At 52.4% G+C, this 15280-nt stretch overlaps 1 protein-coding gene across 1 annotated transcript in view; it reads left to right on the top strand.

The window, feature by feature from the left end:
* Nucleotides 1–713: 713 nt before the first annotated feature.
* Nucleotides 714–15280, top strand: part of POLE (DNA polymerase epsilon, catalytic subunit) — a 29475-nt gene continuing 14908 nt past the window's right edge. Inside the window, 25 exon segments of the mRNA XM_037401466.1 lie at nt 714–941; nt 1208–1288; nt 1368–1412; nt 1558–1650; nt 2201–2355; nt 3267–3408; nt 3732–3812; nt 4077–4184; nt 4618–4728; nt 5009–5081; nt 5084–5093; nt 5672–5791; nt 6586–6718; nt 7365–7478; nt 8401–8613; nt 9528–9635; nt 10353–10481; nt 10832–10934; nt 11029–11175; nt 11797–11942; nt 12850–12998; nt 13383–13475; nt 13728–13872; nt 14392–14493; nt 14495–14549. Of these exon segments, the coding sequence (XP_037257363.1) occupies nt 714–941; nt 1208–1288; nt 1368–1412; nt 1558–1650; nt 2201–2355; nt 3267–3408; nt 3732–3812; nt 4077–4184; nt 4618–4728; nt 5009–5081; nt 5084–5093; nt 5672–5791; nt 6586–6718; nt 7365–7478; nt 8401–8613; nt 9528–9635; nt 10353–10481; nt 10832–10934; nt 11029–11175; nt 11797–11942; nt 12850–12998; nt 13383–13475; nt 13728–13872; nt 14392–14493; nt 14495–14549 (2884 nt within the window).

Below are 15280 nucleotides of genomic sequence, written 5' to 3'. Positions count from 1 at the left end.
CGGAGGAGGAGGGGCTGGGGCCGGTGTGTGATTTGGGTCCTGCGCATGGGTGCTGATGACGGCAGCACCTTGCCTGTAGCCAGCTGAGTCCCGTCTGTGTGTCCTGCGTATGTCCCGTGTCCGAGTCCCCCGTCTGTGACCTGTGTCTGTGTGTCCCGTCTGTGTGTCCTGCGTCTGTGTCCCATCCCTGTGCATGCCGCGTCTGTGCATCCTGTGTGTGTCCCATCTCCGTGTCCCATGTCTCTGTGTCCTGCATCGGTGTCCCCGGTGTCGATGCGTCCCACGTCTGTGTCCCGTGTCGCTGTGTCCACGCGCGTGTCCCGAGGACCCGTGCCCCGCTGCGGGCCGGCTCCGCGGAGTCGAAGGAGGCAGCCGCACGCCCCGGCCTGGGCAGGCCCCGGAGTCCCGCGCCGGGCAGGGCTCCCGGCGTCTCGGCGTGTACGCCCGGTCCCCTGGGCGGCTCCTCCGCCTCTCGGGGGCGGGAGGGACCTTCGCCGACCAAGGGGCGGCAGCTCCGCCGCGGGAGCAAGGGGCGCCCACCCTCCGCCGCAGCCCCGCAGCGGGCGGCACCGGGGGGCGGGGCGCTGCACGCGGCATTGGCGGGAGGTGCCGGTGGGGCCGCTCTCTGATTTGCGCTCCCGCCGCGGGGCGGGGTGGCTGCGCTCTCGCGGGAACGGAGCGCAGCGCGGGAAACGCTGTGCGGGGCGGGCGGGATGGCGCGGGGCGGCGGCAGCGGGCACCCCGGGGCAGCGCGGTGGGGGCGCCGGGAGCCGGCGGAGGGGGCTGAAGGCGCGGCGGCCGGCAGGGACGATGGACCCGCGCTGTCCGCTCTCAAGCGCCTAGAGCGATCGCAGCGCACGGACCGGCTGGACGCGCTGTTCGGTTTCGAGCGGCCAGCGGAGCCCGGCGAGCGGACGGGATGGCTTATCAACATGCACCCGGTGCGGACCGGGGGGGCGGGCATCCGACGGAATGGAGTCCCACGGTGGAGGGGGCCGTCCCACGGGGGGCCCGGGGGAGGGGAGTCGAGTCCCACGGGGGGAAGGGAGTCCCACGAGGGACGGGGGGGGCCCACGGAGGGACGGGGGGGGCCCACGGAGGGACGGGGGAGGCCCACGGAGGGACGGGGGAGGCCCACGGAGGGACGGGGGAGGCCTGAGAGGTCTCGCAGGAGGAACTCCACTGAGTCCATGGTGTCTATGGGCAGACAGAGGTGCTGGACGAGGACCGGCGGTCAGTGAGTGCTGTGGACTACTACTTCATCCAGGAGGATGGGAGCCGCTTCAAGGTGGGTCCCTGGGGAGGCTGGGTGGGGCAGAGGGTCCCACGAGTGGACCCGCCACCATCACCCATCTGCTGTTTCCTAGGTGGCCCTGCCCTACAAGCCCTACTTCTACATCGCCACCCGGAAGGTGAGGAGGGGACCCTGGGAGGGCTGAGGTCTCCAGGGTACAGGGCAAGCAGGTCGCTGGGGAGCTCAGGACCTGGGCAAACTGCTTTGGGACCATAGTCTTTTGAGAGACAGAGCCATGCTGCTCAGCCTCTGTCTCTCATCAGGGCTGTGAGCGAGAAGTGTCCTCCTTCCTCTCCAAGAAGTTCCAAGGAAAGATTGCAAAGCTGGAAACCATCCCCAAAGAAGACTTGGACCTGGTCGGTATTACTCTGCCCTTTGTGCTCTTGAGTAGTGGGGGTTTTGTTTTGGACCTGAAGTAGGAAGGGACTGACTAGTGAAGGGAAACCATGCTTGACTTCAGCCTCTTAGTGCTGTTTGTGGTGCTTATCAGAAATGGGTTAATTAAGGCTAGTTGCTGATTGGTAGTAATTACTTTCCTTGAGCACATCAGCTGTTTCACTGTGTGTTCAAGAAGTTTATTTGCAGGAATTAATGATTGGAGGAGGAGAGGGTACTGTGGGAAGAGGAGGATGCTCATTCTTGACTTCTCTTCCCTGGGTTGAATCCTGCTTGTGGGCCTGCCTGCATGGGCAGCAGGGCTGGCTGGGCCCTTGCTGTGCAGCTCTTGAATTCTTCCCTGACATGCCCACCAGGGTCTCTTCTTGGTGCTTGACTCTCCCACCCACTGGCACCTTTTTTTGGCCAGTTCTTGCACCTGCATCAGTCTAATCTGCCTTCCCCACCCCCCTTATGCTGACCATCCCTCAGTACTCATCTTCCCTGAGCTGGTGTCTTGCTGCTTTGCAGCCAAACCATTTGGTGGGCCTGAAGAGGAACTACATCAAGCTGTCCTTCTACACAGTGGATGACTTGGTGAAAGTGCGGAAAGAGATCTCTCCTGCTGTGAGGAAAAACAGAGAGCGAGACCAGGCGAGCGATGTCTACGTGGCCATGCTGTCAAGGTGGGAGCTCTGCTTAGGGTGACTGGTCAGTCCTTTGTGTTAATAATTGGATTCCCTTAACTGTTTCTTAGCTGTCCTCAGAGAGGCGTTGTCCTGCTTGAGGTCTGACCCCAGCTATGCCTCTCTGCCACCCATCTCTGAGATGGTTCTTCTAGCTCAGTGCTGCACATCAAGAGGCCCAAGAGCCTCTGGGATGTGATGTGCTGTGGTGGTACCTCTGCCCTTCCGGTCGTCGAACAGATGCCCTGTCCCTGAGAAGGGATACCGAGAGGCACCGGGCAACCTTCTAGCTGTAACTAAAGTGGAAAAAACCCCAACAACATTTTCTATTGAATAAAAGCCAGGCACTTGTTTACAAGATTGGAAACACAGTTGCAGATATGAAAAAAAAAAACAACTTTGTTTTTGAAGTCAACCAGAACATACACATGAAAAATTTGCCCCTCTGGTTTCCTGGCCGTGCAGTCTGATTTCAGCTGAAACTTGAGGAAGAAGAATTGAGCGACAAGCACTCCTTGCTCACCTGGAAGGCATGCCATCCCTGTTCAAAGTGCTTCCCAGGTTGCCTTGTTGTGCTTAGACTCATTACCTTACTTATAAATCTAGTGCTGGCAGAACGATTCACTACACAATCACCCAGGGGTTTGTCTGGCTGTGCATCTGAGCAGACACAGCTCACAAACATGAGAAAAGGTGAATTGAGGTGGGAGTGACAGGACTGCGTCTGCTGTCTGTTCCGGGGACACCTCTGCAAGCAGGGTGTGATTGCATGGTGGGGAACAGTTTCCTGTTCTCTCCTGTCACTGACTCCTGCTGCTGGGTGTCACCGGTGCCACATGGCTGTCCCTCGCAGCCAAGCATGTGAAGATGTGTGCTCCAGTAAGGCAGCTGCCTCGCTCTGCTCCTTGCAGCGCTCTGAGCGGAGGCAGCCTGAGCACAGATGAGGAGGGGATCTCCAGAAAGGTTGCCACCCAGATGGACAACATTGTGGATATGCGGGAGTATGATGTACCCTACCACGTTCGTGTCTCCATTGACCTGAAGATCCACGTGGTGAGTAAGGAATAGGGAAGCTGAAAGAGCTTCACTTTCCTGCTGCTCTACTCCTGAAGTGCAGGCAGGTTGGAAATGTTTTCTTTCCAGGATCTTTGTAAAGGCATTGGTGACAATAAGTTCATGTGTAAAGCTTAGTCCTGTACTGCTGGGCCTTCTCCTCAGTTAATGACATGCAGAAAAGTTAAATGATTGATGCACCACTGCAGTTTGAGCCTTTCTTCTGGGCTGCATTTAATTCATGCAGGACTGTCCCTAGCAGCCAAAGCGATGCGAGGAGCTGGCCCCACAGTCAGGCACTGCCCGCCCTCATCTCTTGACAGGCTCACTGGTACAACGTGCGATACCGGGGCAGCACTTACCCCCCTGAAATCACCTGCCGAGATGACCTTGTGGAGCGACCGGTGAGCATTGGTCAGGCAGGCATTGGTCTGACCAGGTGCACGGCTGCTGTGTCTGGTTTCCGATGTGCTGCTGGAGTCACTGTGGTGCGCAGGGGGAAAGCTTTGTTTCTGGGCTTGAGTAGTGATTTAGGGGTTGATAAAGAAGACAAATGACATGTCTAGAAGACAGGTTTGCTTGCTAGGCCTAGCACTGGCTTGATGGGAATTGCTCTTTACAGTCAAGTCATCTTTAGAATATTTTCTAATGGATTTGGTCCTGCTCAGGATCCTGTTGTTCTCGCCTTTGACATTGAAACTACCAAACTCCCTTTGAAGTTTCCTGATGCAGAGACAGACCAGATCATGATGATCTCCTACATGGTTGATGGGCAGGTAAGGGAGAGCAGAGTGGTTTCCTCCACGCTGCAGCCAGCAGCAAAGCTGGGGAGCAGGCCAGTGTTTCACCTCCACCCCAGCTTGCTCCAGGTTTGCCTTGCTGCCAGTGCTTGGTGTGTGGCTGTGGAAATGAAATTAAAGTCTGAATGATGCATAAGATAATTAGTTTTGTGATACCAGTTCAGGTTGCTGGTGTTCCTCTGAGGGAGCAGTTGTAACCTGGAGACCACAGGGACAGTCATGTCCTGTGTTGTCTCCCCATGGCCTCCTTAGCCAATGGTCAGCAATGGTTCAGCAGATGACTCCCAAACAGTTCTTCCCCCTTGACAGAGCTCTGGCTTTCAAGAGGAAAATGTCCCATTGTTTGGACAGCATTTTCGGGTTGCCTGCAAGCCAAGTCCTCCTAACTGCCTCCTTGTCACCTCCCTAGGGCTACCTGATCACAAACAGGGAGATCGTCTCGGAGGATATTGAAGACTTTGAGTTTACTCCCAAGCCAGAGTATGAGGGTCCATTTTGTGTCTTTAATGAACCAGATGAAGTAAGTAAGTTCTGCCCAGCAGACTTTTACTTGCCTGGGGCTCTTGTTGGCCAAAGAGAACAAATCATTTGGTAGGCTCCCTTGCTGGGAAACACAGTGGGTCTGGCAGGGCTGGTCATGCTTTCTTTTTCTGGTAATAAGGGTGATAAAGGTCAGGCTTGGGCTAGGTGTGGAGGAAAGGGGAAGGGTGGAGTAAACTGTATGGTATCCATGACCTGTCTGTGGAGGAGATGAAGTTACTTTATATATGTATTTCTTCCACTCTTCTGTTTCAACCTAGGCTCATTTAATCCAGAGGTGGTTTGAACATGTCCAGGAGACCAAGCCCACCATCATTGTCACATACAACGGAGACTCTTTGACTGGTAAGATCAGAATGAAAACTAAGCTGGCAAGGTGTCATCTGAGCTGTGGGGCAGGGTCAGGGACCAGCCTCAACATCCTTCCATAGTTCACACAGTGGTGATGATGTATGATCCATACCACCTGTCTAGTCAGTTTGAGCACCTCACAAAATCCTGTGGTCATTGGCTTGGAAATATGAGCTTCTGTAGCATCCCATCTGCTTGGCTGGGCTGCCTTAAACCCTTGTTGAGGTGGCAATGTTGGTGTAACAGATGACCCCAGCCTTGGGAGAGCAGGGAGAGGGTCAAAAGAGACCCGGAGGATTTTGGGGAGGGGGGTGCAGGCAAGCCTTGGGGAGGTGAGGGGAGAGCGACCATGTGCCTCTACCTCCTGGTGCAGGATGTAAGCAAGCAGCTTTGCTTCTTGGGTCATGCTGCAATTCTGTCCTGCAGGAAGTTTTGTCAGTGGCCAGATGGCACGGATAAATCACAAGAAAAATTCTTTAGATAGTTTCTAGCAAAGCAGTTGCGAAACCGTTGTTGGAGGTGAAGGGAAATGGCTGTTCTGTTCCTTCTTTTCATGCTGCCTCTTTCCCCAGGCCCTTTGTAGAATCAAGAGCAGCAGCTCATGGAATTAATATGTATCAGGAAATTGGGTTTCAGAAGGACAGCCAGGGAGAGTACAAAGCATCCCAGTGTATCCACATGGACTGTCTAAGGTACCAAATGCTGCTCCTCTACTCTATAACTGTGTCTTTATTTCTTGAATTTGTATAAAATACCTGCACTTGTATTTGAATACGGTCCTCCTGCCTTGTTGGAAGCCTTCATGTTTCACACCTCCCTAGGCTGGTGTGATAGTCCATTTCATGTCCTACTTTCCCTTGGCACTGTACGTACTGCAGAAGCTGCTAAGCCTTCCCTGTGAAGGGCTGTCAGGGCTGACTCTCTCCCTGTAGCCTGCTGGTGGCTGTCCTTGGGTGTTTGAGGTCAGGTTTGGGGGAGTGGAAAAAGGGTGGGATAAGATCAAGCCATTGGAGTAGGGAAAGGACTATATCCTAACCCAGCCCCCACTACAGCTAGAAGAGGAAAGACACTTTCTGGGTGCATGGGGCAGAGAGAAGTTGGGGGGTTTATGTGGGTTTCCTCCACTGGAGCAGTGTCTGGACTTTGGAGAGTGGCTGGCTGTCCTTGCAGTCCTGGTAGTGTCTCCTCCAGTGGCTAAATGTTTAACTTAGAGCCAGTGAGGGAGCTGGAATGTGGTAATTCTGAGCAGTGATGATGGTACGGATAGCGGGGTTTGTCCTGGTTGGGATTTAAGTGCATTGGTAGAAATGTAGGATATCTGAAGCTGAGCAGCCTCTTACTCATCTGTGCTTGGATGCTCAGCTCTCGGCTGTCCTTGGTGAGAGGTCCCTTTTGCAACTGAGGTCCTGTTTGCAAGCCTGAACCCCTTTTTGAAGGGCAGGGCTGGTTTCTTTGCATGAACTGGTATTTTCATGGTTCTGTCCAGGTGGGTGAAGAGAGACAGTTACCTCCCAGTGGGAAGTCACAACCTGAAAGCAGCAGCTAAAGCAAAACTGGGTTACGATCCAGTGGAGCTGGACCCTGAAGAGATGTGCCGGATGGCTATGGAGGAGCCTCAGGTATTCCCTCCAAGTGCTGTATCTCCTCTGAGCAATTGGAAAGCAAGCCTAGAGCAACTGCAATATGATTGCATTGTTAAAGTGTTACAAAATGTTTTTGCTTAATGCAGTGGGTTTTGCGAAATTAACTGCCTGCCTCCCCGATTGCCAATGCCTTAGAAGCAGTTAAGCTTGTGGGGAGAAAGGGATTTCTTTGAAGTGTTTCTAGCACTGGCATTGAGCTGTGTATTTTCTGTATTTATTTACATCAAGGCAAAGTGGCAGGCACCACCTAAATTGGAAATGTCACAAAGAGCCATGATTTGCTGGAGGGACAAGGAATAGGTTTAGCACTCAAGGTGTCGTGGGCAGGGGATTTCTGCTGGAGCAGCCTCCTGATTCCCATATGAGCGGTGTATGTGCCATGAGCTTATCCTCCCCATTTCTTCTCATACAAAGCTGATGTATCATGGTGTAATTAGAGCTAGAGCAGGATGTCCTCTGAAGCAAACAGATTATTCGTTACTACCTAGGATATGTAGAAATGCACCTTTCCCTTCTTCCTGCCGATAACAATCGTGTCTAGCAGGAAGCAATGAAAGATTGTCATTGAGCTACTCCATCACGTGTGATTGGGATTAATTTGCCTCATACCCTTCCCCAACAGACCCTGGCCACCTATTCGGTGTCTGATGCAGTTGCCACCTATTACATGTATATGAAGTATGTGCATCCGTTCATTTTTGCTTTGTGCACCATCATTCCCATGGAGCCTGACGAGGTGGGTGCACTCCTGAAATGACGATTTCTTTGTTGGGTGAAGAGCCACATCTCCCACACCGCATGGCTAAGCCATGGACCCGACTCCCGCTGCCTGGGCACTTTCCCATCTGTGTCAGGGAGAAGGATGGATTTGGAAGCTACTCCTTTCTCTCCATAGCCCCAGTGTGTTTTGAGAGATGTGTCTAAGAACAAGAGACCTGAGGGTCCACAGTAAAGGCTGGAGCAAGAATTTATGGTTGGTGCTACATGCTCAGCCAGGATTACTTGTAGTCATGCAAAGCTGGGTCTCCTGATGGCTGTTGTCAGCTGTTGGGAGGATGTGCTAAGCATGTAGGAAATGTCCCTCTCTCGCCATCTGGTTTAGCTTACAAAAGGCACTTGACAGTGGAGTAGCATCAGGAGATGATGGCAGCAGGGGTCTGGAGGTCTTTGCACTGTCCATTTGGAGACAATGCAAAGACTGGAGGTCTTTGCCTGCTCTCCTCCCAGCTGACACAAAGGAGTCTGTGTTGGTTTCTCACTTGCTCCCAACACATTTGCCATGGGCTGCAGTACTATCTGCTGCATGGTCGCACGTGTGTCACCAGCTGAAACAGTCTGGCTTGCTGATGTGGCTGTAAGGCCCATCTGGTCCCACCAGTGGTGGTACAGCACTGCTTGCTGAATCGAGTTTGGGTTGGAAGGGACCTTCAGAGATCACCTAGTCCAGCTCCCTGCCACAGACAGGGACACCTCCCACCAGCCCAGGCTGCTCCCAGCCCCGTCCAGCCTGGCCTTGAGCCCAGCCAGGGATGGGGCACCCACAGCTGCCCTGGGCAGCCTGGGCCAGCGCCTCACCACACTCTGTGTAAAACATTTCTTCCTTATATCTAAATCTACTCTTCTTGAGTTTAAAACCAGCTTTGATGTCTCTCCTTCAGGTGTTAAGAAAAGGATCTGGGACACTGTGTGAGGCACTGCTGATGGTTCAGGCCTACCATGCCAACATAATCTTCCCTAACAAGCAGGAGCAGGAATTCAACAAACTTACAGAAGATGGTCATGTGCTTGACTCGGAGACATATGTGGGAGGTCATGTGGAAGCACTGGAATCTGGTGTCTTCCGCAGTGACATCCCCTGCCGCTTCAAAATGGTAAGGGGCCAAGGCAGCCAACTGTTGTCCTCACGGAATGTGGCAGTGAGGAATAACATTCTGCTGGTGTTAACATCTCCCGCGTGTCCCTGCTGGGCTTGGGCAGACCTTGAGCACCTGAAGCTGCATGGAGCTGGGCTGGGGAGGATGTGGAGGAGGCCTCCAAGTGGCTGTCTGTGCTTCGCTGGGAGAGCAGGTGTCATATGTGTCACGTACTGGAAGCAAGCCAGACCTTGTTGACAGCAAGGGAGACTAGCGAAGTGGAGGTTTGGGTCTGGTTTTGAGCCAGTGGTTCTTGGAAGATATGCCTCTGTCCCCTGTCTTGTCCTCCCTCTGTCCTTCCACCCAAACTAAGCTTCTTCTGAACCCTTCCTGGGAGTCTTTCATCTCTTTCTGGTTCATGCTGCTGTCTCTGCAACCTCCCCCTTGCCCTGCTTCACTGCTATCTTGTGTTCATGGACTCTTTTAAGTTTTCAGATGTGGTTTCACTCTCTGCTGTGAGATGCATCACACTTAGTGTGAGACGCTTTGGTGGATGGTGGATATGATCTAGTGAATGATCACAGGGGAGCACATACTGGGTATATAAAAGGATCTAGACTAAGTCTGATTCTTAGGACCCTTGCACCAGCCAGCATACAGCCGTGAGAGGTGCAGCACTACCAAACACAAATGCAACTGGCTGCTCATTAGCTGCCCTCATCTCTTCCTTTTGTTGCTTTTTTTTTTTTTTAAATCTGACCTGGTGTCGGTGGTCTCAGCCCTGCCTGTGTCTCAGTATGATGCCCTACGCTGAAGGGCTGTGCTTAGAGCTCCTCAAGTCAGGCAGAGACATGAGCAGCAGGGCAGGAGCTGCCAGCCTGCAGCTGGGGATGGCTGCCCATGGTCTCAGTGCCATTCCCATGCCCCTGCAGAATCCTGCTGCCTTTGACTTCCTGGTGCGGCGTGTGGAGAAGACGCTGCGGCACGCCATCGAGGAGGAGGAGCGTTTGCCGTTGGATCAAGTCACCAACTTCCAGGAGGTACGTTGCCTGTGGCATGGCTGGGCTTGGCAGGGAGGGCTGAGTTGCAGCTTTAAAGTGCCTGTTCATCTTCATTTTGTGCTCTACTGAGAGAGACCAAGAAGCTTATCTATGGGCACCTGCAGAGTAGATGGTGTTAAGGGATGTTGTAAGCAGCCGCCACCTCCAGCAGCCCTAGCCAGGACACCCCTGCCCAGGTGCTGAAGTCCACCCCGGGGATGCAGGGTCTCTGTCCTGGATGAGGGATGCGGTTCCTGCTTTCCTCTTTGCATGCTCAACCAGGAGCAAAGCTGTGAGACAGGATTTAGTGAGAAGACAGACCCCTCAGATATCCCAAATACTTATGTTCCTCTCATTCACGACTTCTTAATGGCTACAAAGCGCAGGTCACCCCTCTCCAAAGCTGAGCCTGGAGTTTCTTGGGGGGCATCATCAGTTAGTGACTGAGGACTTCTGGTCTTTGCTGTTGTCTCCTTTAACCCATTTGTACTGAAAAGGTCCTTGATCCGAGTAACCTTTAGGAAGTAGTTGCTCTCACCTTTCACAAGTAAAGCCTACCTTGGAGGTCCAAAACCAAACCTAAAGTACTGGTTGGTGATCAAGGAGTCCTTCCTTAATGCTGCTCCTCTGGTCCTTTAAATCCTTCCCCAGAGTCTGTCCCTGTCCAGGAGTAAAGGACCAAATTCAACAATTATTTGACTTTTTGTCTCGCCACAGGTTTGTGATGAAATCAAGGTCAAACTGAATTCCCTGAAGGATGTTCCAAACAGAATTGAGTGTCCCCTTATCTACCATCTAGATGTGGGGGCCATGTACCCCAACATCATTCTGACCAACAGGCTGCAAGTGGGTAACATCAACCTCATCTCTCCTAATTTGTCTTTCAGATGACCTTAGTGATCCCTCTGATTGGATCCCCTTAGCAGCAAGGCCTGAACTTCTGGCTCAGGGCAGAGGGATCCTATAAGGCTGGGTGTGAAATTCACTCAGGCTGCCGTGATGCCAGCTGTGCTGAGGCTGAGCTATTGTTTTTGTGGGTGTTGTGTTCCTGAAAGGTTCTGGAAAGGAATGCTCACCGAGTACCATCTCTGATGTTTATGTCTATGCTCTAGTGCCACCCAGCACCTGTGCTGGCATGAGTTGTCATTTGGAGAGCTGTCCCCTCTAACACCTTTGTGTCTCTTGCTCATGTCTAGCCCTCAGCTGTGGTGGATGAGGCCACATGTGCTGCCTGTGACTTCAACAAACCAGGTGCCAACTGTCAGCGCCGGATGACTTGGCAGTGGAGAGGAGAGTTCAGTAAGTACAGTAAGGACCGTGCAGTCCAGCCTACAAAGATGGAGACTAATTCCTGCTTCTCCCTTGGGAAACTGATGGCTGCCCTCCTCCGCAGTGCCTGCCAGCCGCAGTGAGTATCACCGCATCCAGCAGCAGCTGGAGTCGGAGAAGTTCCCTCCCCTGTCCCCTGAGGGAGCACCCCGCGCCTTCCACGAGCTCTCCCGGGAAGAACAGGCCAAATATGAGAAAAAGCGGCTGGCAGGTAAAAAAAATAATAATAATCAAGCTTATGATCTGGAGCAGTTTTGCAACCTAGACTGAGTGGTGCTTACCATTGATTACCTCTCTTACAGCTGTGGGGTGGGTTCAGACTGGGTCTGCTCTCAGACAGCCCTTCTCAAGGATGCTGGGGGCTCCTGTGTGCTTCCCAAAGAGAGGTCAGGCACTGGTGCCTGTGTCAGTTTTTCTCCTTTTGTCTGTTGAGAGCTGTGGAGCTCTCCTGTTGAGAGCTGAAACATGAATGACTTCTCTTTTTTTTTTTTTTTTTTTTTTTTTTTTGGAAGGCTGCTAGTTTAAGCCTGTTAATGAAAGGGAAACATAACGTTATCCCATCACCTGGCGTGCTACTCTTCAGCAGAACCATCTAGCTGGCTAGGGGCAGAGCCTGGGTTTGTGGATGGGCCATACATGCATCATGAGTTTTTCCCCCACCTGTCCCTGTTTCTCCATAAGGAGGTACTGTTTTCCTCTGTGCTGGTGCCTTCCTTCCGCTCCCTTTGGAGCAGGACCATCTCCCTGCTTACCTGTGCCTGATGCTTAGATGTCTCCCTGTTCATACTGTGCCCATCCTTGAGAAGCTCCCTCTGCCTTTTCCCTTGACTAGATTACTGCCGCAAGGCGTACAAGAAGATCCATGTCACCAAGGTGGAGGAACGAGTCACCACCATCTGCCAGCGAGAGAACTCTTTCTATGTGGACACAGTACGAGCTTTCAGGGACCGCCGCTACGAGTTCAAGGGGCTGCACAAGGTAGCAAGCTCAGTCTCTGGTTTAACTTGTCTTGCTAAGGCTGGGGACCTCTTATCTCTCACCCAAGATCCAAGCCCTAAAGGATTGCTCTGTTCAGCCTTCGTCTTTGAGAAGTACGTGGTGGAGCTCCTGACAGCTGTGGCTGCTGCCATGGCATTTACTGCCTCTGTGGTGCTGTCAGAAACAAAGCTGCATCTCCAGTTTTCACTGGGTTTAGCAAATCCTCATCTAGTCTCTGTTGTGATATATCTGATCTGGCTGGGTTCAGTCTAGACCTGGCTTCTCTGCTTGTCTCTTCATGTAGGAAGAAAGGTCTAGACCTTGCGTTAAGGAACCGTTGATTCCAGGAGGATGTTCTAGTTCTCTGCTGATTTAGGTTCATGCTAGAGGAGACCAGGGCACATTATTCTTGGAGTGTGTTGGAGGCAATGACAAGGCCCTAGGACTCTGCCTCTGGTGGAGTTAATTAACAAGCCATTTGCTTTGTGGTTACTCACCGCTGCCTCTTCTGCCATGAATCATGGAGCTGGCCAAGAGGCTTTTTCTGCACAGGTGGTTTTGCTATTTAGCCAGAACATCGTGGGCTGCTGCATGCAGCATGTTCAGTTCTGGCCTGTGCATGTGGCGCAGCACAGCTGATGCAGACAGGCAGTGCTGCTGGTGCTGATTGAACTCTGATCACAGCCAGATTACTATTGGTGCTGCAGGTTCCTCCTACTGTGTGGCAAAGTGCCTCTGGCCAACTCCTGCTCTGCTGCAAAAGAAAAGGGAATGTTCAGCTCATGCTACTGATCTTTGGCAAAGATACCATTCTAGAGTTGTCATGCTATACTGGGACAGAGGGGGAGCCGGTTGGATACCACCAGTAGCGATGTGTGGGATCATCCTGACTGCCTGTGGCTTGCAGGTGTGGAAGAAGAAACTGTCTGCCGCGGTGGAGACAGGAGATGCCTCTGAAGTGAAGCGCTGCAAGAACATGGAAGTCCTGTATGACTCCCTGCAGCTGGCCCACAAGTGCATCCTCAACTCTTTCTATGGCTACGTCATGCGGAAAGGGTGAGTCTCCCTGCTGGGTGATGCTGGGGTCCTCTGGAGAGGACCCTTGGAAACTGGGATTGTTCTAGGGAGACTGTCACTTGCTGCTTCTGCAGCACCAGGATGAAGGTGAGTGCTGCCTGCAACACTCTTCTCGCTTCTACCAATGACTTCTCATCCTAGAGACTCCTGCCAGACATTAAGTGTTGGGCATAAGTGATGGGAAGCCTGTCTGTTAGTGGGTGTCCAGCTTTTCTGAAGCATCATAACTAGGCCAAGGAGAACTATATACTGAGGGCCAGTGTTGATGGGTTTCTTGCCCTTCTTACTCTGGAAGTCCTCCTGCCCTTTCTGTAGCTGGGTTTGGGAGGGAGTGCTTCATGCTCTTCATTCCTCTGCTCACAGAGCTCGCTGGTACTCCATGGAAATGGCTGGCATCGTATGCTTCACAGGAGCGAATATCATCACTCAGGCCAGGGAACTGATCGAGCAGATTGGGTGAGTATGTGCTGAGCTGGGGAAGAAAGGTCTGTTTGCATCTGGGACAGATCTGGGAGCACATTGAGCTTTTATCAGTCAATGTTGAAGATTCAGATTTCTGGCACTGGTGTGGTTATTCTGTTGTATTGTGAGGGTTTGCTTTGCAGAAGGGACCAAGTGGATGAAACAGGCTGCTTTTGCCTTTATGTGGGACACAGAGCTGATCCTCACCCATCATACGCTCTCCTGACAGTGACCTTCCTTCTTTAGGAGACCTCTGGAACTGGATACTGATGGGATTTGGTGTGTCCTCCCCAACAGTTTCCCAGAGAACTTTGTCATCAAGTCAACCAATGCCAAGAAGCCAAAGGTGACAATCTCCTACCCAGGTGCCATGCTGAACATCCTGGTGAAGGTGAGCTTTGTACCCATCCCGGCCAGCTCTAAGTCTGGGGAAAAAGGAGGTGGAGGACTGATGATGGAGGAGGGCCTCTCCCATCTCTGCACCCTGTGTAGTGAGTGGGACGTTGGGGCTGATGGTTCTGCTTGCTGCACAGCTGCTCTCTGCCCCAGAGACCACCTGACAGCAGAGGGAGAGGCTCTGATGTGCCTGCAGCAGAGAGGGTGGTGTGTAAGAGGCCAGGGCTGATGCATGCTCACCTGTGCAGGCTGGGAATCTATACTAGAGCAAGGTCCAAACCCATCCTCTGCTTGCTCCAGGTTCTTTAAGACAAAATAACATAATTTTAGGGTCCAAAGCATTTTTTCTTTGTCAACAGGCAGGTAGATGTCTTGATTTTTGAGTCCCAACTGTGCTGTAGCTTTCAGCAGGGGTGGTACAGTGTTCCCTTTGGGCAGGGTGTGCCCAGGGGGCATCTCTGGTTTAACCAGCCCAGCTGTTTGAGTGAAGCTGTTCTCTGGGGCTGTGCCCTAGGAAGGCTTCACAAATGATCAGTACCAGGAACTACAGGACCCAGCCTCTCTCACCTATGTCACACGCTCGGAGAACAGCATCTTTTTTGAAGTGGATGGACCGCTACCTGGCCATGATCCTCCCAGCTTCCAAGGAGGAGGGCCAAGAGCTGAAGAAAAGTTTGAGACTTCAAGCTTGAATATATCCAGTTTCCCCCAGGTAACAGATTGAGGGTCTGTTTCCCTTCATGCATGCAGGGGTACGTTGGTCCTTGCATCTGGAGCTGGCAACATGCTTGATTTGCTGGCTTTAAATGGGAAGTTCCTTACACTAGATTGTCTTTGAATCAGTTATACACTTGCCTCCAGTGCCACGCTATGGCAATAAATTCTAGAAGATAACGCAAACCAACGTTTCTCCAACTGGTGACCAGACATGATCTCCTTGTTTGGCTTTGAGGTGTGCTGGAGAACTTTGACTTTCCTTCTGAGGACTTCCAATGCTGTTTATATTGAAGTGAATCCGTTTAAATTCACCAATTCCTGCCTTCCCAGCTCTCAGGAGTTCACAGACCTCCAGTAATGCTTCTCTAGCTGTTTCCCCTCTCTGTCTGGAAGAAGGAACAGGTCCTGCCGTTATTGTCATTTACTGGGTAGTTGTACTCAAACTTCACTGATCTCCTCCTAAATGGGAACACAAAGCTAGAGCAGTAGCAACCACTAGCTGGAGGGGTGCCCACAGACCTGGGTCTGGCTCCCAGAATGCTCTCTGCCCTCCTGCACCCTCTGTCCTTACAGCCTTGTGCTTAATGCCCCCTTGGATGAGCTTCAGCACCCACCATCTCCTGTCGGTGCCTTTCTGCAGGCAGCGATTCCCTGCCACAGGAGTTGAGGTCATGCCAGGAGCTGAG

This window comes from Falco rusticolus, chromosome 1 (assembly GCF_015220075.1).
Source record: "Falco rusticolus isolate bFalRus1 chromosome 1, bFalRus1.pri, whole genome shotgun sequence".
NCBI lineage: Eukaryota > Metazoa > Chordata > Aves > Falconiformes > Falconidae > Falco > Falco rusticolus.
This window is presented reverse-complemented; position numbering and strand designations above follow the sequence as displayed.